Consider the following 21,263-nt stretch of genomic DNA (forward strand, 5'->3'; position numbering starts at 1 on the left):
GCCCAAGAATTTCATAAATTCATTGTTTTTAATAGCTGAGTAGTACTCCATTGTGTAAATGTACCACATTTTCTGTATCCATTCCTCTGTTGAGGGACTTCTGTTTTTTTTTTTTTTTTTCATCTTCTGGCTATTATAAATTAGGCTGCTATGAACATAGTAATTCTCCTTCATTTTATCCCCAACTCCTCAGATGAAGATGAATGTGTGACTGGCAATGCTTGCCCAGAATATGCAACCTGCCACAACACTCTTGGAAGCTATTATTGTATGTGCAACTCAGGACTTGAATCTAGTGGAGGAGGGCAAGTGTTCCAGGGCCTGGAAGAATCCTGTGAAGGTAGGTGGAGGTTATGACCAGTAACTCAAATAACATTTATTGAAAGGATGGTGATAAGGGGCTTGGACTTAGGATGAGTTTAAAACTTTCATCTGTAAAGTTGAAGCGAAGATTCCTCCCTCCCCTCTTGTCCCTTCTTCTCCTTTTTCCCTCCCTCTCTCTCTTTCACTCCCTCCCTCTCTGTTTCCCTCCCTCCCTCTCTGTTTGCCTCCCTCCTTCCCTCTCCTCTTCTACCCCCTCTCTCTTACTTCTTCCTTCCATGAGTGTGGGCATGTGTACATCATGGAGCATGTGTGGTGGTCAGAGAATAACTTTTAGGAGTCAATTCTTGCCTTTCACACTAATGAGACGGGGTCTTTCTTATTTCTGTTGCTGTGGTGCCTGCTGCCTACTTACTAAGTTTAACCAACTCTTCCCCCACCATGCTGTAGATAGCAAATTAATGGAGGTTCTGGATTGTTGTGAGGTACCACTCCATCAGAGGGAGCATAGCTTACCAAACCTCAGCTTTTCTGTGCATGTGTCTCTGTGTTTATTCATTATTCATCCCCTCACTGCCTTAGCCAGGTTTTCAGGACCTCGGTGTGTGGGAGGCAGCACACTCCCATGTGTGCATGCCATGGCATGCGTGTGGAGACCAGAGTGTCAGTCCTTGCCCCCTACCTTGTTGGAGACAGGGTCTCTTTGCTGTTGACTGTAGCATATATCAGGTTTTCTGGCCCATGGGAATCTGAAGATTCTCTTATCTCTGCCTCTCACCATACTTTGAGAGTGTTGGAATTGGACATGTCCTGTGAAGTGTACGTGGCTTCATGTCTTCACAATCCCACAGTGTATTAGTCACTTTTCTGAGCTGTGGGAAAAAAAAGAAGAAGGAAACCATAACCAATGGCACCTTGAGGAAGACAGAGTTAGTTTGGTCTATGTGTTCAGAGTGATGGGCTCATTATGGTGTGAGAACCTGGCAAGAGGTAGAAGGCAAGGCAAGGGGTGGGAGACATGACAGCAGGAACAGGAAGCTGAGAGACAAAGCTCATACACAGATATCAAACAGAGAAAGCAAACAGAAAATAGGATGAAGCTATATATTCTCAAAGCTTGCTACACTTCCCCACCCTGACCAGTGATGTACTTTCTCCATCAAGTCCTCTAGCAGGTTTCTTCTGAACCTCTCCAAACAGCACCACCAACTGGGGACCAAGTGTCCAGATTCCTGAGTCTATGAAGGTCATTCTTCACCACATTCCACTCCCTGGTTTCCACCAGCTCGTGGCCATACCATAATGTGAAATGCATTCAGTCACAGCCAGAGCTTTACCTGCTAACAATTTCCTGGTTCACATGTCATTGTTCTGTCTCATTCTGACATTCTGTTTAGATGTAGATGAGTGTTCCAGGAATTCAACTCTTTGTGGTCCCACCTTCATTTGCATCAACACCCTGGGATCCTACAACTGCTCTTGCCCAGCTGGATTCTCTTTGTCAACTTTTCAGATCTTTGGTCATCCGGTAGATGGGAATTGTACAGGTAATGTCCCCAGCCATGTAGAGGACTCGCTAATGGGTAGTAAATTAATCTCAAATATTGTGTCTTATAGCAACAGCCATTTGTCCTTGCTTGCAGTGGGCTACCTTTTCTGTTTTATTTAGTGTCCCTAGGGGCTGTGCCTACAGCAGCTGGCATATCTTTCTTTTTTTAAATTGGATATTTTCTTTATTTACATTTCAAATGTTATCCCCTTTCCTAGTTCCCCCCCTCCCAGAAATCCCTTATCCCATCCTCCCTTCTACTGCTTCTATGAGGGTGTTCCCCCACTCACCCACCCACCCCCACCTCCCCAAAATCTATTCCCCTATACTGGGGCATCTATCGAACCTTCATAGGACCAAGGACCTCTCCTCCCATTGATGTCTGACAAGGACATCCTCTGCAACATATGCAGCTGGAACCATGTGTACTCCTTTGCTGATGGCTTAGTCCCTGGAAGCTCTTGGGGGACTGGTTGGTTGATATTGTTGTTCTTCCTGTGGGGTCGCAATTCCCTTCAACTCCTTCAGTCCTTTCTCTTAACTTCTCTATTGGGGACCCTGTGCTCAGTCCAATGGTTGGCTGAGAGCATCTGTCTCTGTATTTGTAAGGCTCTGGCAAGGCCTCTCAGGACACAGCCATATCAGGCTCCTTTCAGCATGCACTTCTTGGCATCCACAATAGTGTCTGGGTTTGGTAACTGTACATGGGATCAATCATGAGGTGGGACAGTCTTTGGATGACCTTTCCTTCAGTCTCTGCTCTATACATTATCTCCATGTTTGCTTCTGTGAGTATTTTGTTTTCCTTCTAAGAAGGACTGAAGCACCCACATTTTAGTCTTCCTTCTTCTTGAGCTTCATGTAGTCTTTGAATTGTATCTTGAGTATTTGGAGCTTTTGAGCTAATATCTACTTATCAGTGAGTACATACTATGTGCCTTCTTTTGTGATTGGGTTAACTCATTCAGGATGATATTTTCTAGTTCCATCCATTTGCCTCAGAATTTCATGAATTCATCATTTTTAATAGCTGAGTAATACTCCATTGTGTAAATGTCCCACATTTTCTGAATCCATTCCTCTGTTGAAGGACATCTGGGTTGTTTCCAGCTTCTGGCTATTATAAATAAGGCTGCTATGAACATAGTGGAACATGTGTCCTTATTCTTTTGGGTATATTCCCAGGAGTGGTACAGCTGGTTCCTCAGGTATTACTATGTCCAACCTTCTGAGGAACTGACAAACTGATTTCCAGAGTGGTTGTAGCAGCTTGCAATCTCACCAGCAGTGGAGGAGTGTTCCTCTTTCTCCACATCATCGAGCTGGCATGTATTAATAGTTGATCTCATTTGGCTGAAAACTCTACTAAAACACCCAGTTTCCATAGTGACACATGGGCTTCCTCATAACATGGTTCCTGTTTTTTTTTTTTTTTTTTAAATGTGTTTCTAAAAGGAAGAATGCAGAATAAGTCAAGTGTTTGAGTTTGGGGTTAGAGAACTCAGAACATTACTAATACCTCATCTTGTTGGTTACAGTCAAGAACCAACCTAGATTTCAAAGTGTGTGTGTGTGTGTGTTTGTGTGTGTGTGTGACTCTGTATGTCATTTGGTTAGTTTTGATTGTTAGCCTGACAAAATCTAGAATCATCTTGGAAGAGCATCTCAATGAGGAATTGCTTAGGACAGTTTGATCTGTGGACATGTGTTCTAGGTTCAATCTGTTGCTGTGACAAACACCACAACCAAAACCAACAATTGATCATGGAGGAAACTCAGGGCAGGAGCTCATGTCAGAAACCTGGAGGCAGAAGCCATGGGGAAATGTTTCTTGCTAGCTTATTTTCAGGCTTGCTCACAGGCTTATGCCGAGATACCTTTCTTATACAACTGAGAACTACCTACCCAGGGGATGGTCCAGCTCACAGTGGGCTTGGCTCCATCAATTCAGACAATGAAAACAATTTCTCATGGACATAATTCTACAGACTAATTTGATGAAGAGAATTAATGAAGATTTTCTTTTGGCTGTTTCTAAACAGCATCATGCTGACGGTTAATGCTAACTAAAACACCATGTCTGTGGGGGATTGTCATGACTGTAGGGTAGGTCCTGGACTCCGTGCAAGGAAAGTGAGCTGAGCAATGAGCATTCATACCTTCAGTTCTCTCTGATACTTTTATTTATTTCTTTAAACTTTTTTTTATTAGTTTTTTTGTGAGTTTCACATCAGGCCCTCCACTCCCACTTATCTCCCCATCCCCTTGTATCCACCCCCCCCTTGAAACCTCCCCTTCAAAATGACAAACACACAAATGAATTGAACAAAAGCAAACAAATCCAAAAACAAAGCATAGGAAACAGCTCATGGTGGAAGCTGTAGTGTGAAAAAATGTGTCCCACAGTTTATCCTTCTGTCTTCACATTTTCACTTGCAAATGTTAATTGTAAGGTGTCATTGGTTTGGCTTCAGGTCCCTGGTTTCTGTGACACCATCAATGTTGGACCCTCACTGGAACTCCTCTCAGTTATCCTATGGTTGCCTTGTGTCATGGAGATCCTGCAGTTTTGACTCAGCAGGACTGGCCCTCTCACACGCCCAATAGTTCACAGATAGTGTAGACTTTGGGATGGGCCAACTCAAATCCCCAGATCTGGGCCTGGGTGGCACCTGAACTTCTCATCCCACCATTTTTCACTTATCCACACTCCCAGGGTGAATTCTCCAAACACTGCTCCAGCTAGGCCACCAATGCCTTCATAGGCAGAAGGCAGGGTCAGCTCTTTTGCTCTCAAGCCCTAACTCATACCTCCAAAATCAGCTCCACTGTGTTACTTGGCCAAGGTTCCAGCTCATTCTCCTATTGCTGAAACCCATGAGGAGCTGGGCCAGTTCTCCTGCTCTTGCAACTCTGGGGCTGGCTCACCCATGCCTTCACCATTAGGGTCGGCTCCACTGTTTTGTTCAGGTGAGGCCTAAGGCCCAGGACTCCCAAGTGCTATAGCTGGTGAGAGGCAGGGCTAACTCTCCCATTCTCATGATTTTGAGCCAGCTCTCCTGACTACCACAAGTGGTGTATGGTGGTGAGGGGCAGGGCATCACCACTGAACCCTCTGTTCTTTTCTCCCACACCCAGCTCATTTATGCCCTCTTCAGGGCCAGGTACACTGTGTTGCCCACGAAAAGTGAGGGCCCAATGCTGGTAAAGGGCAGGTCCAGCTCTACTGCTCTCATGACCTTGTGGCCTAACTGCCACGTGTGGAGAGGGTCAAGGAGGAAGGGCATCACCTCCATACTTGTGCCACTTCATGGCAGAGGAATGGTAGGGCCAGTGCTCCTTGTGGGACAGGCATGGCAGCAGGAGCTTGAGGTAGCCAGTCACATCACATCCACAGCCAGGAAGCAGAAAGAGAAGAATAACAAATACTGGTGCTAGCTCTCAGCTCCTTTTGATGCTTTTTAGGATCCAAACCCCAGAAATAGTGCTGACTACATCTAAGGTGGGTCTCATTCTAATCTAAGTAATCCTTCACAAATGTTAAAAATGTGTGTGTGCATGTACACACACACACACACACACACACACACACACACACACACACACACACACACCATGGTGCCTGTGTGAAGGTCAGAGAGCATGTGGGAGTCAGTTCTTGCCTTCTTCCATGTGGGCTCTGGAGATTGAACTGAGGTTGTCAGGCTGAGCCATATTATTGGTCCTATTTTGTCATTATTTGAGTGTAGCCACACCATTACATTTTCTGTTAAACAGACACCCCCTGAATCTAGAAGCATCCTCACATATTTTATGTCTACCATCTCTTGGTTGCACAAGGAAGTCCCATGTAGAAATTGTTGCCATTCTAGTTGGTGATGTGAACCTGAATGGAGCCTAAAAAGGAGGTGGACTAAAGTCTCATGCAAGAGCCAACTTCGTTCAGAGCAACAGACAATTTATATTCTGAGAGTTAAACAAGGTCATATGAGCAAGTGAGTTCACATGAGTTCAAGCTGTGTACAGTGACAGGGCAAGGTATGTTCACAAGAGTTCAGGCTGTACACATCAAAAGGACAACCTGTGTTTGGAATCATCATCTGAATGATAGTAATATGATAAAGTAAAATTATTTCTTCCTATGTATGTATGTATGTATGTATGTATGTATGTATGTATGTATGTATGTATATATTCACTTTACATCATGACCATAGCCCCTCTTCTCCTCCCAGTTCCCCCTCACATATTCCCTCCTTCCATCCTACCCCCTGTCTTCTCTGAGAATGTGGAGGACTCCCTGGGTACCAATCCATCTTTGTACATCAAGTCACTGTAGGACTATGTGTATCCTTTTTCACTGAGGCCAGACAAGGCAGCTCTATCAGAAGAACCAGATCCACAGGCAGGCAACAGATTCAGAGACAGCTCCTACTTGTTGGGGGACCTGCATGAAGACCAAGCTGTATACCATATATATATATATGTGTGTGTGTGTGTGGGGAGCCTATGTGCAACCCATGTATGCTTTTTTGAGTAAACCAACTCTTATTTATTACATCTGGGAAGGGCATCATTCGATTCCAAGAACAATTCCTGCTATGGAGAAACAGAAATCACAAGACTCTTGTCTTGTTTTCTTGGAGTTTTTCTATAAGTTTTCAGAATTCTCCTTACACAGTTTCATACATGAACTGTGTTCTCCCTATGTATACAGTCCAGGTTTGTCTAAGTATATTCTATAATATCCTGACAGAACCACCTGACAACCCATTTATCAGAATGCACTATCATGACCATAACATACAGCTGTACTGTGTGTGTGTGTGTGTGAATAAGGGCATTAGTTCATTAGGTCATTGGCCAACTCAGTTTTCTTTTCTTTCTCTTCTTTTGATGTGTGAATCTCTATCTGTGTGATCATGTGTTTATGTTTGTACCCATGTGTGTACATGCATGTATACACGTGAAGGCCAGAGGTCAACCTTGGATGTCAATTTTCATGGTTGGCTCCCCCTTGTTTGCTTGAGTGTCTTTCACTGAGCCTGGAGTTCATATTATGTGTGAGATTATTAGTTTTAATTGCCAAATTGACACAAGCTAGAACCATCTGGGAAGAGAGCCTCAATGAAGGATTGTCTAGATCAGGTTGGCCCATGGGCGTGTCTATGGAGGATTGTCTTGATTGCATATAGTTGATGAAGAAAGACCCAACCATCATGGGTGACACAATCCCCTAGGCAGGGGGCTCTGAATTGTATGTAGTAAAAGCCAGTGACATACATTATTTCTCTGGCTGCTTCAAGTTCCTTCCTTCTCACTGCCCTTTACCAGTTAACCCCTCCTATAATCCTTTCCCCATCTCCCTTTCCCTTCTCCTCTAAGCTGGTGCTGGTGGGGGCTCTCCTGGGAATCATTCCATGTCAAGGTATTTTTTTTTATCATAACAATAGAAGCAAAACTAGGGATCTGACTTCCAGGGGTTGAACTGAGGTCCTTATGCTCACACCACAAGCTCTTTTCCCACTGAGCCATTACTCCAAACCTCATGCTCATTCTCCACTGTGCAGATATCGATGAGTGTGATGACACATGTCCTTTCAACTCATCATGTACCAATACTATTGGGAGCTACTTCTGCACTTGCAACCCTGGCTTTGCATCAAGCAATGGACGGCTGAATTTCACAGACCCAGAAGTGACATGTGAAGGTGAGCAGAGGATTTCCTAGATGGCTTGGGGTGTGCATTTCTCCACGTTCCTCTGAATTTCTTTATGTACTTGATTTTTATTGCAGATATTGATGAGTGTTCCCAAGATCCATTACAATGTGGACAAAATTCTGTCTGCACCAATGTACCGGGCTCCTACATCTGTGGATGCCTTCCCGGCTTTCAAATGGATCCAGAAGGCTCCCAAGGACATGGAAACTTCAACTGCAAAAGTAATGTCTTAGAGCATTGGCAAGGGGAGCTGTGTCTTTGCTTTGCTCATAAAACTTTTTTCCCAATAACCAAGTTCTCTACTTACTTTCATTTCATGCATGCAGTATCTTGCTACCTATTTACTCCTTTACTGATTCATTGGTGCACTCAATAGTAGGTTATTGAGTGGGTTTTGGATCTATTATTATTATTATTATTATTATTATTATTATTATTATTATTATTATTATTTGCAGACAGGGTCTCATGTGGTACAGGTTAGTCTCAAACTTATTGCTATCCTTGAACCCCATTCCTCATTCCTCTACCTATCAACTGCTGGTATCATAAGTGTACAGGACCATACCCAGCTTGCAGTATAGAATTGAAAGAGTGAAGACACACTGTCACAGTTAAAGTATGTACAAAGGTCCTGAGGATTCACACAGAGTGAGACACTTTAGATGTGTCCGTAACCATGGCTGGAGTTCAGGCTCTTCGACACTTTTGTGTCTTATGAAAACATTTAGTTTTTTTTCTCTCAAGAACAACAAGATATTAAAATTTTTGTTTGGTTTTCAAGACAGGATTTTATTATATACCTCTGTCAGTCCTGGAACTTACTCTGTAGACCAGGCTGGCCTTGAACTCAGAGATCTACCTGCCTCTGCCTCCCAAGTGCTGGAATTAAAAGTGGGCACTATGACTGCTTGGCCTAAAAATTTTGAGTAATAGATTTTAAAATTTACAGTATTGAGCATAAATATGGCTGGGAGAGGAGCTCATAAGCCTCTCCTTACTGAGGGCAGTAATAACTTCTCAGGGAGAGCCACTTTTCTATAAGGGTGTGGCCCTATGTATTAGTGTTGCTATGATGAAACACCTTGTCTAAGGCAGCTTTTAGAAAAAAGAGTTTATTTGAACTTACGGTTCCAGAGGGTTAGAGTCCATGATGCTGGAGTGTGATTACGATGCCCAATGCCAATTACTGGGTTTCATATGTATGGGCATAAATAATATACACACATGAGCATGCTCACATGCATGTATACCACATCCACATAAACTAAATTCTAAAACAGAATGTATGTATCCTGAATGGCTGCAATGAAACACAGCAACAACAGAATTTATCTAAGATCCTTTCCCACACAGAAGTGAGGATGTCACCAGTGATGTTCTGTCTTCTACACACTCCTTCCACCCTCCATTTTTCTGTCTTCTCCTCACAAAGAACTAACTATAAATATGTATTTATTATGCCTTTCACTTCCTACCTTTCATTTTTTTATGCATGTTGCCTAGCACAGGTGTAAAGGCCATGCCAATTAGCTCTGAGGAGATCATGAAAAGAATACTATTCAGATATATTCCCTCTTCTCTCCTTTCTCTCTCTTTCTTTCTTTCCCTCCATCTCTTTTTGCTTCTCCCCTTCTTTCCCTTTCCTCCTTTCCTCTTGTCTTCTTCTTTTTCCTCTACCTCTGCCTTTCCCCCTCTCCTCCTCCTGTCTCCTCCACTATCTTCTTATCCTGTGTTCCTTCCTCTCGTCTTCCTCTCCGCTTCCCTTCTTTCCTTCTCTCTCGTTTCACCTCACCCTCTCCATCTTCTCATCTCTTCCTATTCCCTCATTCCCTCTTCAATGCTCCCCTTTTCCTGTATTTTCCTTTTCCCAATAGTTCCTCCCCTCTACACTCATATTTCATGTGTTTCGTTACACTATAAAGCCCATTCTTTAAACCCCTCCAGTATCCTGTTTTCTCTTGCACTTACATCCACTTAAATATAGTTAACCTGTGGAAACCAGGATCTGTGTATGAGTGACAATATGTAGTGTTTGTCTAAGTGTCTACCACCTCAGTATATTTTCCAGTTTTACTCACTTTCTTAAAAATGAATTTCATATGGTTGAATAATATTCCATTGTGTATAAGTACCACATTACTTATCCAGTTACCTGTTTGTGAACATCCAGGCTGATATCACTTTCTGGTTATACTGTTTTACTTGAAAAAAAAAATCATTGTGCCTTCAGACATTCTCCAGCTTGCTTACCTTTCTTTGTCTTAGAATTTTGTATCCCTGATATCTTAGTTTTTGTTAATGTAAAAAAAAAAGTATCCTGAGAAAAGCAACTCAAGGAGAAAGGTTTTATTCTGGTCATGGTTCAAGAGTGTAGTTCATTATGGTGTGGAATTTGAGGCAGCTGGTCACATCACACCCACAGTCAGGAGCAGAGAGTGATGAATGTTGCTGCTGGAGCTGCTCAATTTTTCTATTCTGTGCAGTCCAGGGTTTCCTGACCAGGAAATGGTTCTGTTCACAATTAAGGGGTGTCTTCTCACACTGATGAATGTAATCTAGATGATCCCTATAGACATGCCCAGAAGCCCACCTCCCAGGTGATACTGGATACGGATGAGATGAGAGTTGATGTGAGTAGTCATTGTAGCACTGGGCATTGCATCCCCCCTCAGTCCCTTTAAGCCCTTGCCATGATCTTGGAGCTTCGTATGCCTGGTGTGTAGTGCAGTTTGCTCTCAGTCACTTCTGTTTATTATGGCTGAGGTCAAATGTTATGTATAGAGAACACATAATCAGTTTTGTCTAGTAGTCAGTCACACCTCACTGTGCTGAATATTTTCCATGGTTGATTTTTCTTCCATCCAGGGATCCCCTTCAAGTGTAAGGAAGACTTGATACCCCAAAGTGAGCAGATACAGCAATGCCAAGCAGTGCAGGGCAGGGATCTTGATTATGTAAGTTTTTAAAAAATTATCTTTCTTTATTCTTGAGAGTTTCATCCATATATACAACAGACTGTGATAATATTCACCCCTACTTTTCCCTAACTCCCCAACATCCCTCAATCCATCACCCTTCCAATTCCATGTTTTTTTTTTTATTGATGACACACTAAATTCATCATGGGCGCCATACATGCATTGGTGTGGGGCATCCACTGGAGCATGAGACTCTATCAGTCACCACAGCATCAAGAAAGAATGATTCTCTGTGTCCCAGAAGCTCCCACTGCGAGAGCTTCTCGGTGAGAGAGGAGCTGGAGAGCACTTTCTCGGTCTTTTCCTAGAATCTTGGCTGGTTTGGTCTTGTGTAGTTACCCACAGCTTCTGTGTGTTCATAAGTGCTATCACCACGTCATATCCAGGAGACAGCATCTCACTGGTTTCTTCTCTATCCATCTACTCTTACACTCTTCCTGCCTCTTTATCTGATATGTTTCCTGAGCCTTGGTATGTGTGTGGCTTTGATACAGATATCCCTGTAGGACTGGGTGAATATTCTTATTGAATATGTAAGTGTTGAACATTCTTAGTTATTGATGTTTTCCAAGAGGCTACTTAGGATTAATAGTGCTTCATCAATCTTAACCAAATAAATGCAATAGTGCAATAGCACAACCCTTAGTAGCTGTATTGCTATGCTAGGCTCCTGTCTGCAAGCATAACAGAATATCATTAATAGTGTTAGGGATTGGTGCTTGCCATTGCATTACATTGTGATTACATGGGTTTCAGGTTGGGCTGGTTACTGATTGGCTATTGCCTCAATCTCTGCTCCAACCTTGTCCCTGCATTTCTTTTAGACAGGACAAATTTTGGGTTGAAATTTTTGTGGGTGGGTTGGTGTCCTTGTCTCTCCACTGGGGGTCCTGCCTGGCTACAGAAGGTAGTCCCTTCAGGTTCTATATTCCCACTGTTAGGCATCTTGGCTAATGTCACCTGCATTGACTCCTGGGAACCTCCCTCATCTCAGGTCTCTGAGACATCCTAAAATTTTCTCCCGCCTCTGGCAGCTGCCAATTTTCATGCTTTCTCCTGGTCCTCTGGGACTCTCTCCTGTCTCTCCCCACATCTGATCCTGTCTCCTTATTCTCCTACCCCTTTCCACTCCCACCCAGTTTCTCCCTCCCTATGCCTCTTATAACTATGTTGTTCTTCTTCCTAAGTATGATTCAAGCATTCACACTTGTGCCTTCCTTCTTGTTTAGCTTCTTTGGTCCTGTGGGGTGTATCATGGGTATTCTCTGCTTTATGGCTAGGAGTTCTCTGGTGGAGTTTTTGGGGTCACTTACGTATGCTATCATATCATCTGCAAATAGTGATATTTTAATTTCTTCCTTTCCCATTTGTATCCATTTGACCTCCTTTTGTTGTCTAATTGCTCTAGGTAGATCTTCAAGTACTATAATGAATAGATAGACAGTGGGCAGTGTTATCTAGTCCCTGATTGTAGTGGGATTGCTTCAATTTTCTCTCCATTTANTTTGATGTTGGTTGCTGGTTTGCTGTAGATTGCTTTCACCATGTATAGGTTTGAGTCTTGAACACCTAATCTTTTGAAGACTTTTAACATGAAGGAATGTTGTTGAATTTTGTCAAATGCTTTTTCAGCGTCTAATGAAACGATCATGTGGTTTTTTTTCTTTGAGTTTGTTTATGCAGTGGATTACATTGATGGATTTTTCTTCTATTGAGCCATCTCTGTATCCCTAGGATGAAGCCTACTTGTTTGTGGTGAGTGATCATTTTGATGTGTTCTTAGATTCAGTTGGCAAGAATTTTATTATTTTTTTGCATTGTCATTCATAAGGGAGATTGGTCTGAAGTTCTCTTTCTTTGTTGGATCTTTGTGAGCTTTTGGTATCAGTGTAACTGTGACTTCATTGAGTGAATTGGGTAGTAGTCCTGTTTCTATTTCATAGAATAGTTTGAAGAGTATTGGTAGTAGGTCTTCTTTGAAGGTCTGATACAATTTTGCACTAAACCCATCTGGTCCTGGGCATTTTTTTTTTTTGTTAGGAGACTATTAATGACTGCTTCTATTCTTTAGGGATTATGGGACTGTTTATTTGATTTATCTCACCTGATTTAACTTTGGTATTTATTATCTGTTTAGAAATTGTCCATTTCATCCAGATTTTCCAGTTGTGTTGAGTATTGGCTTTTGTAGCAGGATCTGATGATTTTTTGAATTTCCTCAGTTTCTGTTGTTATATCTCCCTTTTCATTTCTGATTTTATTAATTTGGATACTGTCCCTGTGCCCTCTGGTTAGTCTGGCTAAGGGTTTATCTATCTTATTGATTTTCTCAAAGAGCTAGCTCCTTATTTTGTTGATTCTTTGTATAGTTCTTTTTGTTTCTACTTGGTTGATTTCAGCCCTGAGTTTGATTGTTTCATTCCTTCTACTTCTCTTTGGTATATCTTTGCTTTCGGGTGTTCTGTTAAGCTGTCCGTGTATGCTCTCTCCAGTTTCTTTTTGGAGGCACTCTGAGCTATGAGTTTTCCTCTTAGGACTGCTTTCATTGTGTCCCATAAGTTTGGCTATGTTTTACCTTCATTTTCATGAAATTCTAAAAAGTCTTTAACCTCTTTCTTTATTTCTTCCTTGAATAAGTTATCACTGAATAGAGTGTTGTTCAGCTTTCATGTGTATGTGGGCTTTCTGGTGTTTCTGTTGCTATTGAAGATCAGCCTTAATCCATAGTGATCTGATAGGAGGCATGGGATTATTTCAATCTTCTTATATCTGTTGAGGTCTGTTTTGTGACCAATGGTCAATTTTGGAGAAGGTACCATGAGGTGCTAAGAAGATGGTATATTCTTTTGATTTAGGGTGAAATATTCTATAGATATCTGTTAAATTCATTTGGTTCACAACTTCTCTTAGTTTCACTGTATCTCTGTTTAGTTTGTGTTTCTATGATCACATTTCCATTGATTCATTGCTGAGAGTGTTGAAACCTCCCACTATTATTGTGTGGGGTACAATGTATGCTTTGAGCTTTAGTAAAGTTTCTTTTATGAATGTGTGTGCCCTTGCATTTGGAGCATAGACGTTCAGAATTGAGAGTTCTTCTTGGTANATTTTTCCTTTGATGAGTATGCAGTGTCCTTCATTATCTTTTTTTTCATGACTTTTGGTTAAAAGTCGATTTTATATAATTTTATAGATTGGCTATTCCAGCTTGTTTCTTGAGACCATTTGCTTAGAAAATTGTTTTCCAGCCCTTTACTCTGAGGTAGTGTTTGTTTTTGACACTGAGCTGTTTTTCTTGTATGCAACAAAATGCTGGGTCCTGTTTACATATCCAGTCTGTTAGTCCATGTGTTTTTATTGGGGAATTGAGTCCATTGATGTTAAGAGATATTAAGGAATAGTGATTGTTGATTCCTGTTATTTTTGATGTTATTTTTATGCTTGTGTGGCCGTCTTCTTTTGGGTTTGTTGAAAGAAGATTATGTCCTTGCTTTTTCTAGGGTTTAGTTTCCCTCCTTGTGTTGGTGTTTTCCATCTATTATCCTTTGTAGGGCTGGATTTGTGGAAAGATATTGTGTAAATTTGGTTTTGTCATGGAATTTCTTGGTTTATCCATCTATGCAATTGTGAGTTTTGTTGGTTATAGCAGTCTTGGCTGGCATTTGTGTTCTCTTAGGGTCTAAATGAGTTCTTCCCAGGATCTTCTGGCTTTCATAGTCTCTGAGGAGAAGATTGGTGTAATTCTGATAGGTCTGCCTTTGTATGTTACTGACATTTTTCCCTTACTGCTTTTAATTTTCTTTATTTTTTTTATGTGTGTATTTAGTGTTTTGACTATTATGGGAAGAATCTCTTTTCATGTCCCATTTATTTGGAGTTCTGTAGGCTTCTTGTATATTTATGGGCATCTCTTTCTTTAGGTTAGGGAAATTTTCTTCTATAATTTTGTTGAAGATATTTACTGGCCCTTTAAGTTGGGAATGTTCACTCTCTTCAATACCTGTTATCCTTAGGTTTGGTCTTCTCATTGTATCCTGGATTTCCTGGATGTTTTGGGTTAGGAGCTTTTTGCATTTTATTTGACTGTTGTGTCAATATTTTCTATGTTGTCTTCTGCACCTGAGATTCTCTCTTCTATCTCTTGTATTCTGTTGGTGATGCTTACATCCATGACTCCTGATCTCTTTCTTAGCTTTTTGGTCTCCAGGGTTGCCTCCCTTTGTGATTTCTTTATTGTTTTTATTTCCATTTTTAGATCCTGGATGGTTTTGTTCAGTTCCTTCATCTGTTTGGTTGTGTTTTCTTTAAGGGATTTTTGTGCTTCCTCTTTAAGGGCTTCTACCTGTTTACCTGTGTTCTCTTGTATTTATTTAAGGGAGTTATTTATGTCCTTCTTAAATCCCTCTATCATCATCATGAGATGAGATTTTTAAATTACAGTCTTGCTTTTCTCATGTGTTGGAGTAACCTGGGCTTGCTGTGCTGGGAGAACAGGGTTCTGATGATGCCATGTAGCCTTGGTTCTGTTGCTCATATTCTTGCCCTTGCCTTTCGCCATCCAGTTACCTCTGGAGTTAGCTGGTCTTGCTGTCTCTGACTGTGCCTTGTCCCTCCTGCAAGCCTCTGTGTTAGTACTCCTTAGAGACCAGTTCTCTCCAAGAGGAATTTAGGTATGGAGAACTGTGGTACAGGGTCAGGTCTGGGGTTCAGACAGAGATCAGAAATATACTGTCCCCAGCTGATCCTTGGTTCCTGTGTATCGATGACTCTGGCTGGGTCAGTCTTGGGCCAGGAATTTGAAGAGAAGTGGTGGTCGTACCTGTACTTGCAGGTGTATCTGCAGTCCTGGGATACTAGCTCTCTTCTGGTACTATTTGTGTATGGAACCCTGTGGCACAGGATCAGCTCCAGGCACAGATTTGTTTATTTGCTTTTGAGATAGGATGCTACCATGTGGCCCTGGCTGGCCTGGGATTTCATATATAGAGCAGGCTAACCTCAAACTCACAGAGATCTGCCTTTCTCTGCCTCTCAAGTGCCAAGAAAATAGATATGCACCACCATTCCTGGCCTTGATAATTAATTCCAATTGTCAGTTTGAGCCAACCTATAATCCATTGGGAAGAGAATTTCATTGAAGGATTGTCTACATTGGGATGGCCTTTGAGCATGTCTCTCTCTATGTGGGGTATCTTAATTAAGCTAATTGACGTGGAAAGGCCAAGTCTACAGTGGGCAGTGCCATTTTTCCAGGCACAGGGTCCTAAACCGTGTAACAGTGGAGAAATAGATCTCAGCACCAGCAAGAACACAAGAAAACAGATGCCCATCACTCAGTGTTACTGACTGTGGCCATGATGAGCCTTTTCGGGTTCCTACTTTGAGTTTCCACCATGATGGATGGTAGGTTAGAATTATAAACTGAAACAAACCAATTCTTCCCCAAGTTGCTTTTTGTCAATGTATTTTTATCCAGGCAACAGAAATGAAATCAGGACAGTGTATAACTCTGCATACCAACAGAGTATACTGGGGCTGTTCCAACATGGATAGACAATGTGCTCTGGTCAAATCTGTTTAGGACTTCTCTTTTCTTGACTTGGGTTTGTAATTGGAGTCTTTACCTCTCCTGGTTATTCATGAACTATACATGAGGCTATTATGAACTACTGTCTCCCTGCTGGGCAAGGGGAATTCCAGAACCTTCTAGAGTAAATGCATCTGTTACCTGCCACCCAACTTCTCTGACATGAGGACTTGATGGGATGAGTATTTTTTTCCCTGAGAATGGAGACTCAGGAATTTGAACTACTCATATGTTGAACTTTATTACTCAGTTTTTTTGACATTGCAATTCATGAAAGACTGGCCAGTACTCAAAAGTGCTCTTTCTCTTGGAACACAGGCTTCCTTCTGTGCACTTGTGAATGCCACCTTCACCGTCCTGGATAACACCTGTGAAAACAAAAGTGCTCCAGTGTCCTTACAGGTAAGGGGAGCACCTTCTTCATTGGTGTCTGCCTCTTCTCTCTCTCTCTCTCTTTCTCTCTCTCTCTCTCTCTCTCTCTCTCTCTCTCTCTCTCTCTCTCTCGTGTAGTTATCTGTGAAGACTAAAATGGGGCATTGGGTCCCTTGGAGATATTGTTCATCTGTGAGACCCTTGATGTACGTAATGGGATCTGAGTCTCAGTTATCATGCATGAGCATTGAGAACTCTTAGTCATGGCGACACATCTACAGCCCCCACAGCTCAAATCTTGGTGACAATACTTAATATTAATAAAACATGAATACTTGTTTTTCTCTTCTCAAACTAGAAATAATCATTGTCTGTACTTTCATGGATTTGGCTCCATACTAAATAAGGTGGTATGAAGGTATATGCTTACATACGATAATTAAAGTATGCATATCTGACTCAGGTTATGGCTCAGCAGGTAAAGGGCTGATTTATAAGCATGAAAACCTAGGTTCTATCCCCAGAATCCACATATAAAAAGACAAAAGCTAGGCATACATAGCTCATACATTTGGAATCCCAGAACTGAGAAGCAGAGCCTGGAGACTCTGACCGTTCAGCATAGTCTATTTGGTGACTTCTAGACCAATAAAAGACCCTGTCTCAACTAGATTAATAGTATCTGGCATCTGGAATGCAATAGCCACATTTGGCATTTGACCTCTACATGAGCATGTAGCCAGTGTGGTTGCACACACACTAACACACATGCATGCACTAGCTCTATTTCACAATTCAATATAGTTTTCATTCTTATGTGCTAGAAATATTCACACCATACTTAGATTTTTAAGGATTTATTTTTGTCAGCTTTATACATCTTATGTGTAAATTCCCACAGAAGCCAGCTGTATAAGATATCACCAGAGCTGGAGTTACAGGCAGTTGTGAGCCACCCAAAGTGGACACTAGAACTGAACCTGAACACTCTGTAAGATCAGTGTGTGCTCTTGACCTCTGAGCCATTTCAACCCATACTTACAACACATTTGATAAAAATTTTCATTAGTTTTGATACTTTCATATATCTGTCTGCATGCCTGTCCATTGTATTGTGTATGTTTCCCCCATTACCCTCTGATACCCCCTTTCTCTCTCCTGGGATGACTTCTGCCCACCTAGTGCCCATTAACTCCACTGTAGACTGTAAGTTAAGAACAATAGCCTTATCTATTTCTATTACAGCTCTAAATAATTGGTACAAAGACCTATTAAGATCATTAAAAAGCTCTAAAGGCCATGATTGGGCAGATGTTGGTCTACTCTAAACTATATATTTCCCAGCTAAGGCCCCATGTTACTTGCAGTCTGAGTCTTGCCCTGATTTGCTCTGCTTCATCTCTATTCTCATCGTGAATCCCTTAGTGACCTGCTCATCATGACTCCTTCTAGACCTTCTTCCTCATGACCACCTCTTCTCTCCCCCTTTGGGACTCTACCCTTAAGAATGGAAGTCCTGCCTTTTCTTCCCAGCCATAGGCTGATCAGCTCTTTAGTAACAAATCAGAGATAATTGGGAAGCACTCTTTACATATAGGAGATTGTTCAGTAATCATGATGAAGCACTGTCTGGACTATCATCTGATCTCTGGGCACAGAAATCAGCATCGGAGTACATATAGTGCCCCAAACCATTCCCCAACACTCCACCATTAGTACATAAAGACACCCACCTTATGATAGCCATTGACAGTCATTAGTGTCACAGGAAAAGGTGGAGCCTTGTGGGGAGCTCTGTGATCCATGGTGGAAAGAGATGGCTAGGTCTTGGGCAGGTGTTCATGGCTGCTGTGTTTGTGGTTGCAGCATTTATGATGCTCTCCCTCATTTCCCAGCTCTTCAGCACTTTCTGTCCCTTCATCTGAATGTTCCCTAGGTCTTGGGAGTAGAGAGCTGACATATGTATCCTGTCTAGAGCTGAGTGTTCATCAGTCACTTTGAGTACTCTGGCCAGATATGAGTCTCTGAAGTACATTTCAAACTTGCTGTTGTTCCTAAGCCAAAATAGGATATGAATGTTAGTTTGTATGTTCTTTCCTCAGTGCATGCAGGAAAATTTTCACATATGTTGCTTTGTACAGCATTCTTTCCTAATGTATCTGTCAGCTATCATGGGACTGGATTCCACGTTGAAACCGTTAAACTGCTTTTTGAGACGTTAATATATCAGAAAGCATTTCAAATGACCACCACTGAGTGAGCTCTTTGAAAAATTTTTTAGATATATCTAAAAAGATTAATCCCTAAAAGTTTCTAGGTCAAAGAGCATGTGGAGTACAGATTGCCTTAGGGACTGGCTTACTGTGTCCTGCAAAGGCAAAGCTGAGCTTAAACATTCCTCACAGGGTCTCTTAAGTGTAGAGATGGAGCTGAGAGGATGATGATTTTGTCTCTTTTAGTTTATGAGACAGGGTCTTGCTGTCACTTGGGCTGCCCTATAACTGGCTATGTAGCCCAGGACTCATTAGCCTCAGCCGTCTGGGTCCTGTGATTTCCCAACTGTATCACCACTCAGTAGCTTCTTCTTTTGCTTCATCCTTAATCCCCCTTTTCCCCTAGGGCTAGAGAGAGCATAGATTATTTTGCTAACAAGAGAGAGGGAGGAGAAGAAGGAGGAACAGAAGAAAGAAGAGGAACATGGGGAGGAAGATCCTAGGGAGGAGAAGGAACAGGAAGAGGAAGGGGAGAGAATGAGTAACAGGAGGAGAGTGAGCAGGAGGAGGAGGAGAAGGAGAAGGAGAGGGGCACGGAGAGAAGAAACCTGGGGAGGAGGGGGAACAGGGAGAAGAAGGGGAGAGGAGGAACAGCAAAGGAGAGGAGAAGGGAGAGGGGCATGGAGAGAAGAAGCTTGAGGAGGAAGAGGAGCAGGGAAAGGGGAGAGGAGGAATAGTAGGAGAGGGAGCAGGAGGAGGAACGGGAGGGAGAGGAAGAGTGGAAGGGGTGAGAAAGAACATTAGCAAATGTTTCTTTCCTTGCAGAGTGCAGCTACGAGTGTCTCCCTCGTGCTGGAGAAAGCCCCCACCTGGTTTGAGCTCAGCAAGGAGGAAACATCCACTCTGGGTACCATCTTGCTGGAGACTGTGGAAAGCACCATGTTAGCTGCTCTTCTGATACCCTCTGGGAATGCCAGCCAGACCATTCAGACGGAGTACCTGGGTAAAGCATGCCCTTGAGGGAAAGACTGATTTTCAGGGGTGACTTGTATTTGGGTTCTCATAGCTGTCCACATACCTTTAAAACCTCTAATCCACAGCAAAGAAGGTTTGATATTAATGACATTTACAATTTATCAATCCCTTGGCTAAGATCAGACATGACACAAAGAATGTGTCTTTAATTTATTCAAACAAACATTTATGGTTTGTCTATTATGTGATTTAAGATATGATAATAATTTTCTTGTTCAGATATTTCTAGTTTTCCCATCTGAGGTGGTAATTAGATTGTGCCTCTTGGTTTGACATTGGGAAATGTTTGTCACTATACCACGTCATTATTCTAGAACATTTTTCTCCTTTCCTTAGTGATTGAGCATCATTTTTCCTCTTAATTAATTTATCTATTCACTTTACATCCTAATTGCACCTCCCCCCTCTTCTCCTCCCAGTTCTGCCTTACATACAACTTCCCCATTATTCTCCTCCCTTCTCCTTAGAGAAGGTGAAGCTTGCCTTGGGTACAATCCAGCCCTGGGACATCTAGTCCTAGCAGTGCATTCTTTTTCACTGAGGCTCAACCAGGCAGTACAGCTAGAAATGGGGATCCAATGGTAGGCAACAGAGGCAGGGACAGACCCTGCTCCAATTTTTAGGGGACTCACATGAACCAAGCTCCAAATCTGTAGGGGACCTAGGTCCAGACTCTGTGTACTCTTTGGTTGGTAGTTCAGTTTCTGGGAGCCCCCATGGTCCACCATGTGTCCTTATTACCAGTTGGAACATTTTCTGGATATATGTCCAGGAGAGGTATTGCTGGATCCTTTGGTAGTACTAAGTCCAATTTTCTGAGGAACTGCCAGACTGATTTCCAAAGAGGTTGTATAAGCTGTCACCTGAATTTTTGATCTTAGCCATTATGACTGGTGTGAAGTGGAATCTCAGAGTTGTTTTGATTTGCATTTCCCTGATGATTAAGGATGTTGAACATTTTTTCAGGTGCTTCTCAGCCATTTTGTATTCCTCAGTTGAGAATTCTTTGTTTAGCTCTATACCCCATTTTTTAATGGGGATATTTGATTTTCTGGAGTCCAGCTTCTTGAGTTCTTTGTATATATTGGATATTACTCCCCTATCAGTTTTAGGATTGGTAAAAATCCTTTCCCAATCAGTTGATGACCTTTTTGTCTTATTGACAGTGTCTTTTGCCTTACAGAAGCTTTGCAATTTTAAGAGGTCCCATTTGTTGATTCTCGATCTTATAGCACAAGCTGCTGCTGTTCTCTTCAGGAATTTTGCCCCTGTGCCCATATCTTTGAGGCTTTTCCTCACTTTCTCCTCTATAAGTTTTAGTGTCTCTGGTTTTATGTGGAGTTCCTTGATCCACTTAGACTTGAGCTAAGAATAAGGAGATAAGAATGTATCAATTCGCATTCTTCTACATGATAACTGCCAGTTAAGCCAGCACCATTTTTTGAAAATGCTGTCTTTTTTCCACTGGATGGTTTTAGCTCC

At 42.0% G+C, this 21,263-nt stretch overlaps 1 protein-coding gene across 3 annotated transcripts in view; it reads left to right on the plus strand.

Annotated features, from left to right (window-relative positions):
- Nucleotides 1-21,263, plus strand: part of Adgre1 (adhesion G protein-coupled receptor E1) — a 95,786-nt gene that overhangs the window by 29,013 nt on the left and 45,510 nt on the right. For 2 of the 3 annotated variants that reach the window (XM_021217760.1, XM_029531290.1), the window contains exons 6-12: nucleotides 194-340; nucleotides 1,719-1,868; nucleotides 7,441-7,581; nucleotides 7,668-7,814; nucleotides 10,462-10,550; nucleotides 16,480-16,563; nucleotides 19,572-19,749. In XM_021217760.1, coding sequence (XP_021073419.1) covers nucleotides 194-340; nucleotides 1,719-1,868; nucleotides 7,441-7,581; nucleotides 7,668-7,814; nucleotides 10,462-10,550; nucleotides 16,480-16,563; nucleotides 19,572-19,749 — 936 coding nt within the window. The remainder of the gene's footprint in view (nucleotides 1-193; nucleotides 341-1,718; nucleotides 1,869-7,440; nucleotides 7,582-7,667; nucleotides 7,815-10,461; nucleotides 10,551-16,479; nucleotides 16,564-19,571; nucleotides 19,750-21,263) is intronic. The other variant, XM_029531291.1, reaches the window with a different exon arrangement.

Source organism: Mus pahari, chromosome 18 (assembly GCF_900095145.1).
Source record: "Mus pahari chromosome 18, PAHARI_EIJ_v1.1, whole genome shotgun sequence".
In the NCBI taxonomy this organism is placed as follows: Eukaryota; Metazoa; Chordata; class Mammalia; order Rodentia; family Muridae; genus Mus; species Mus pahari.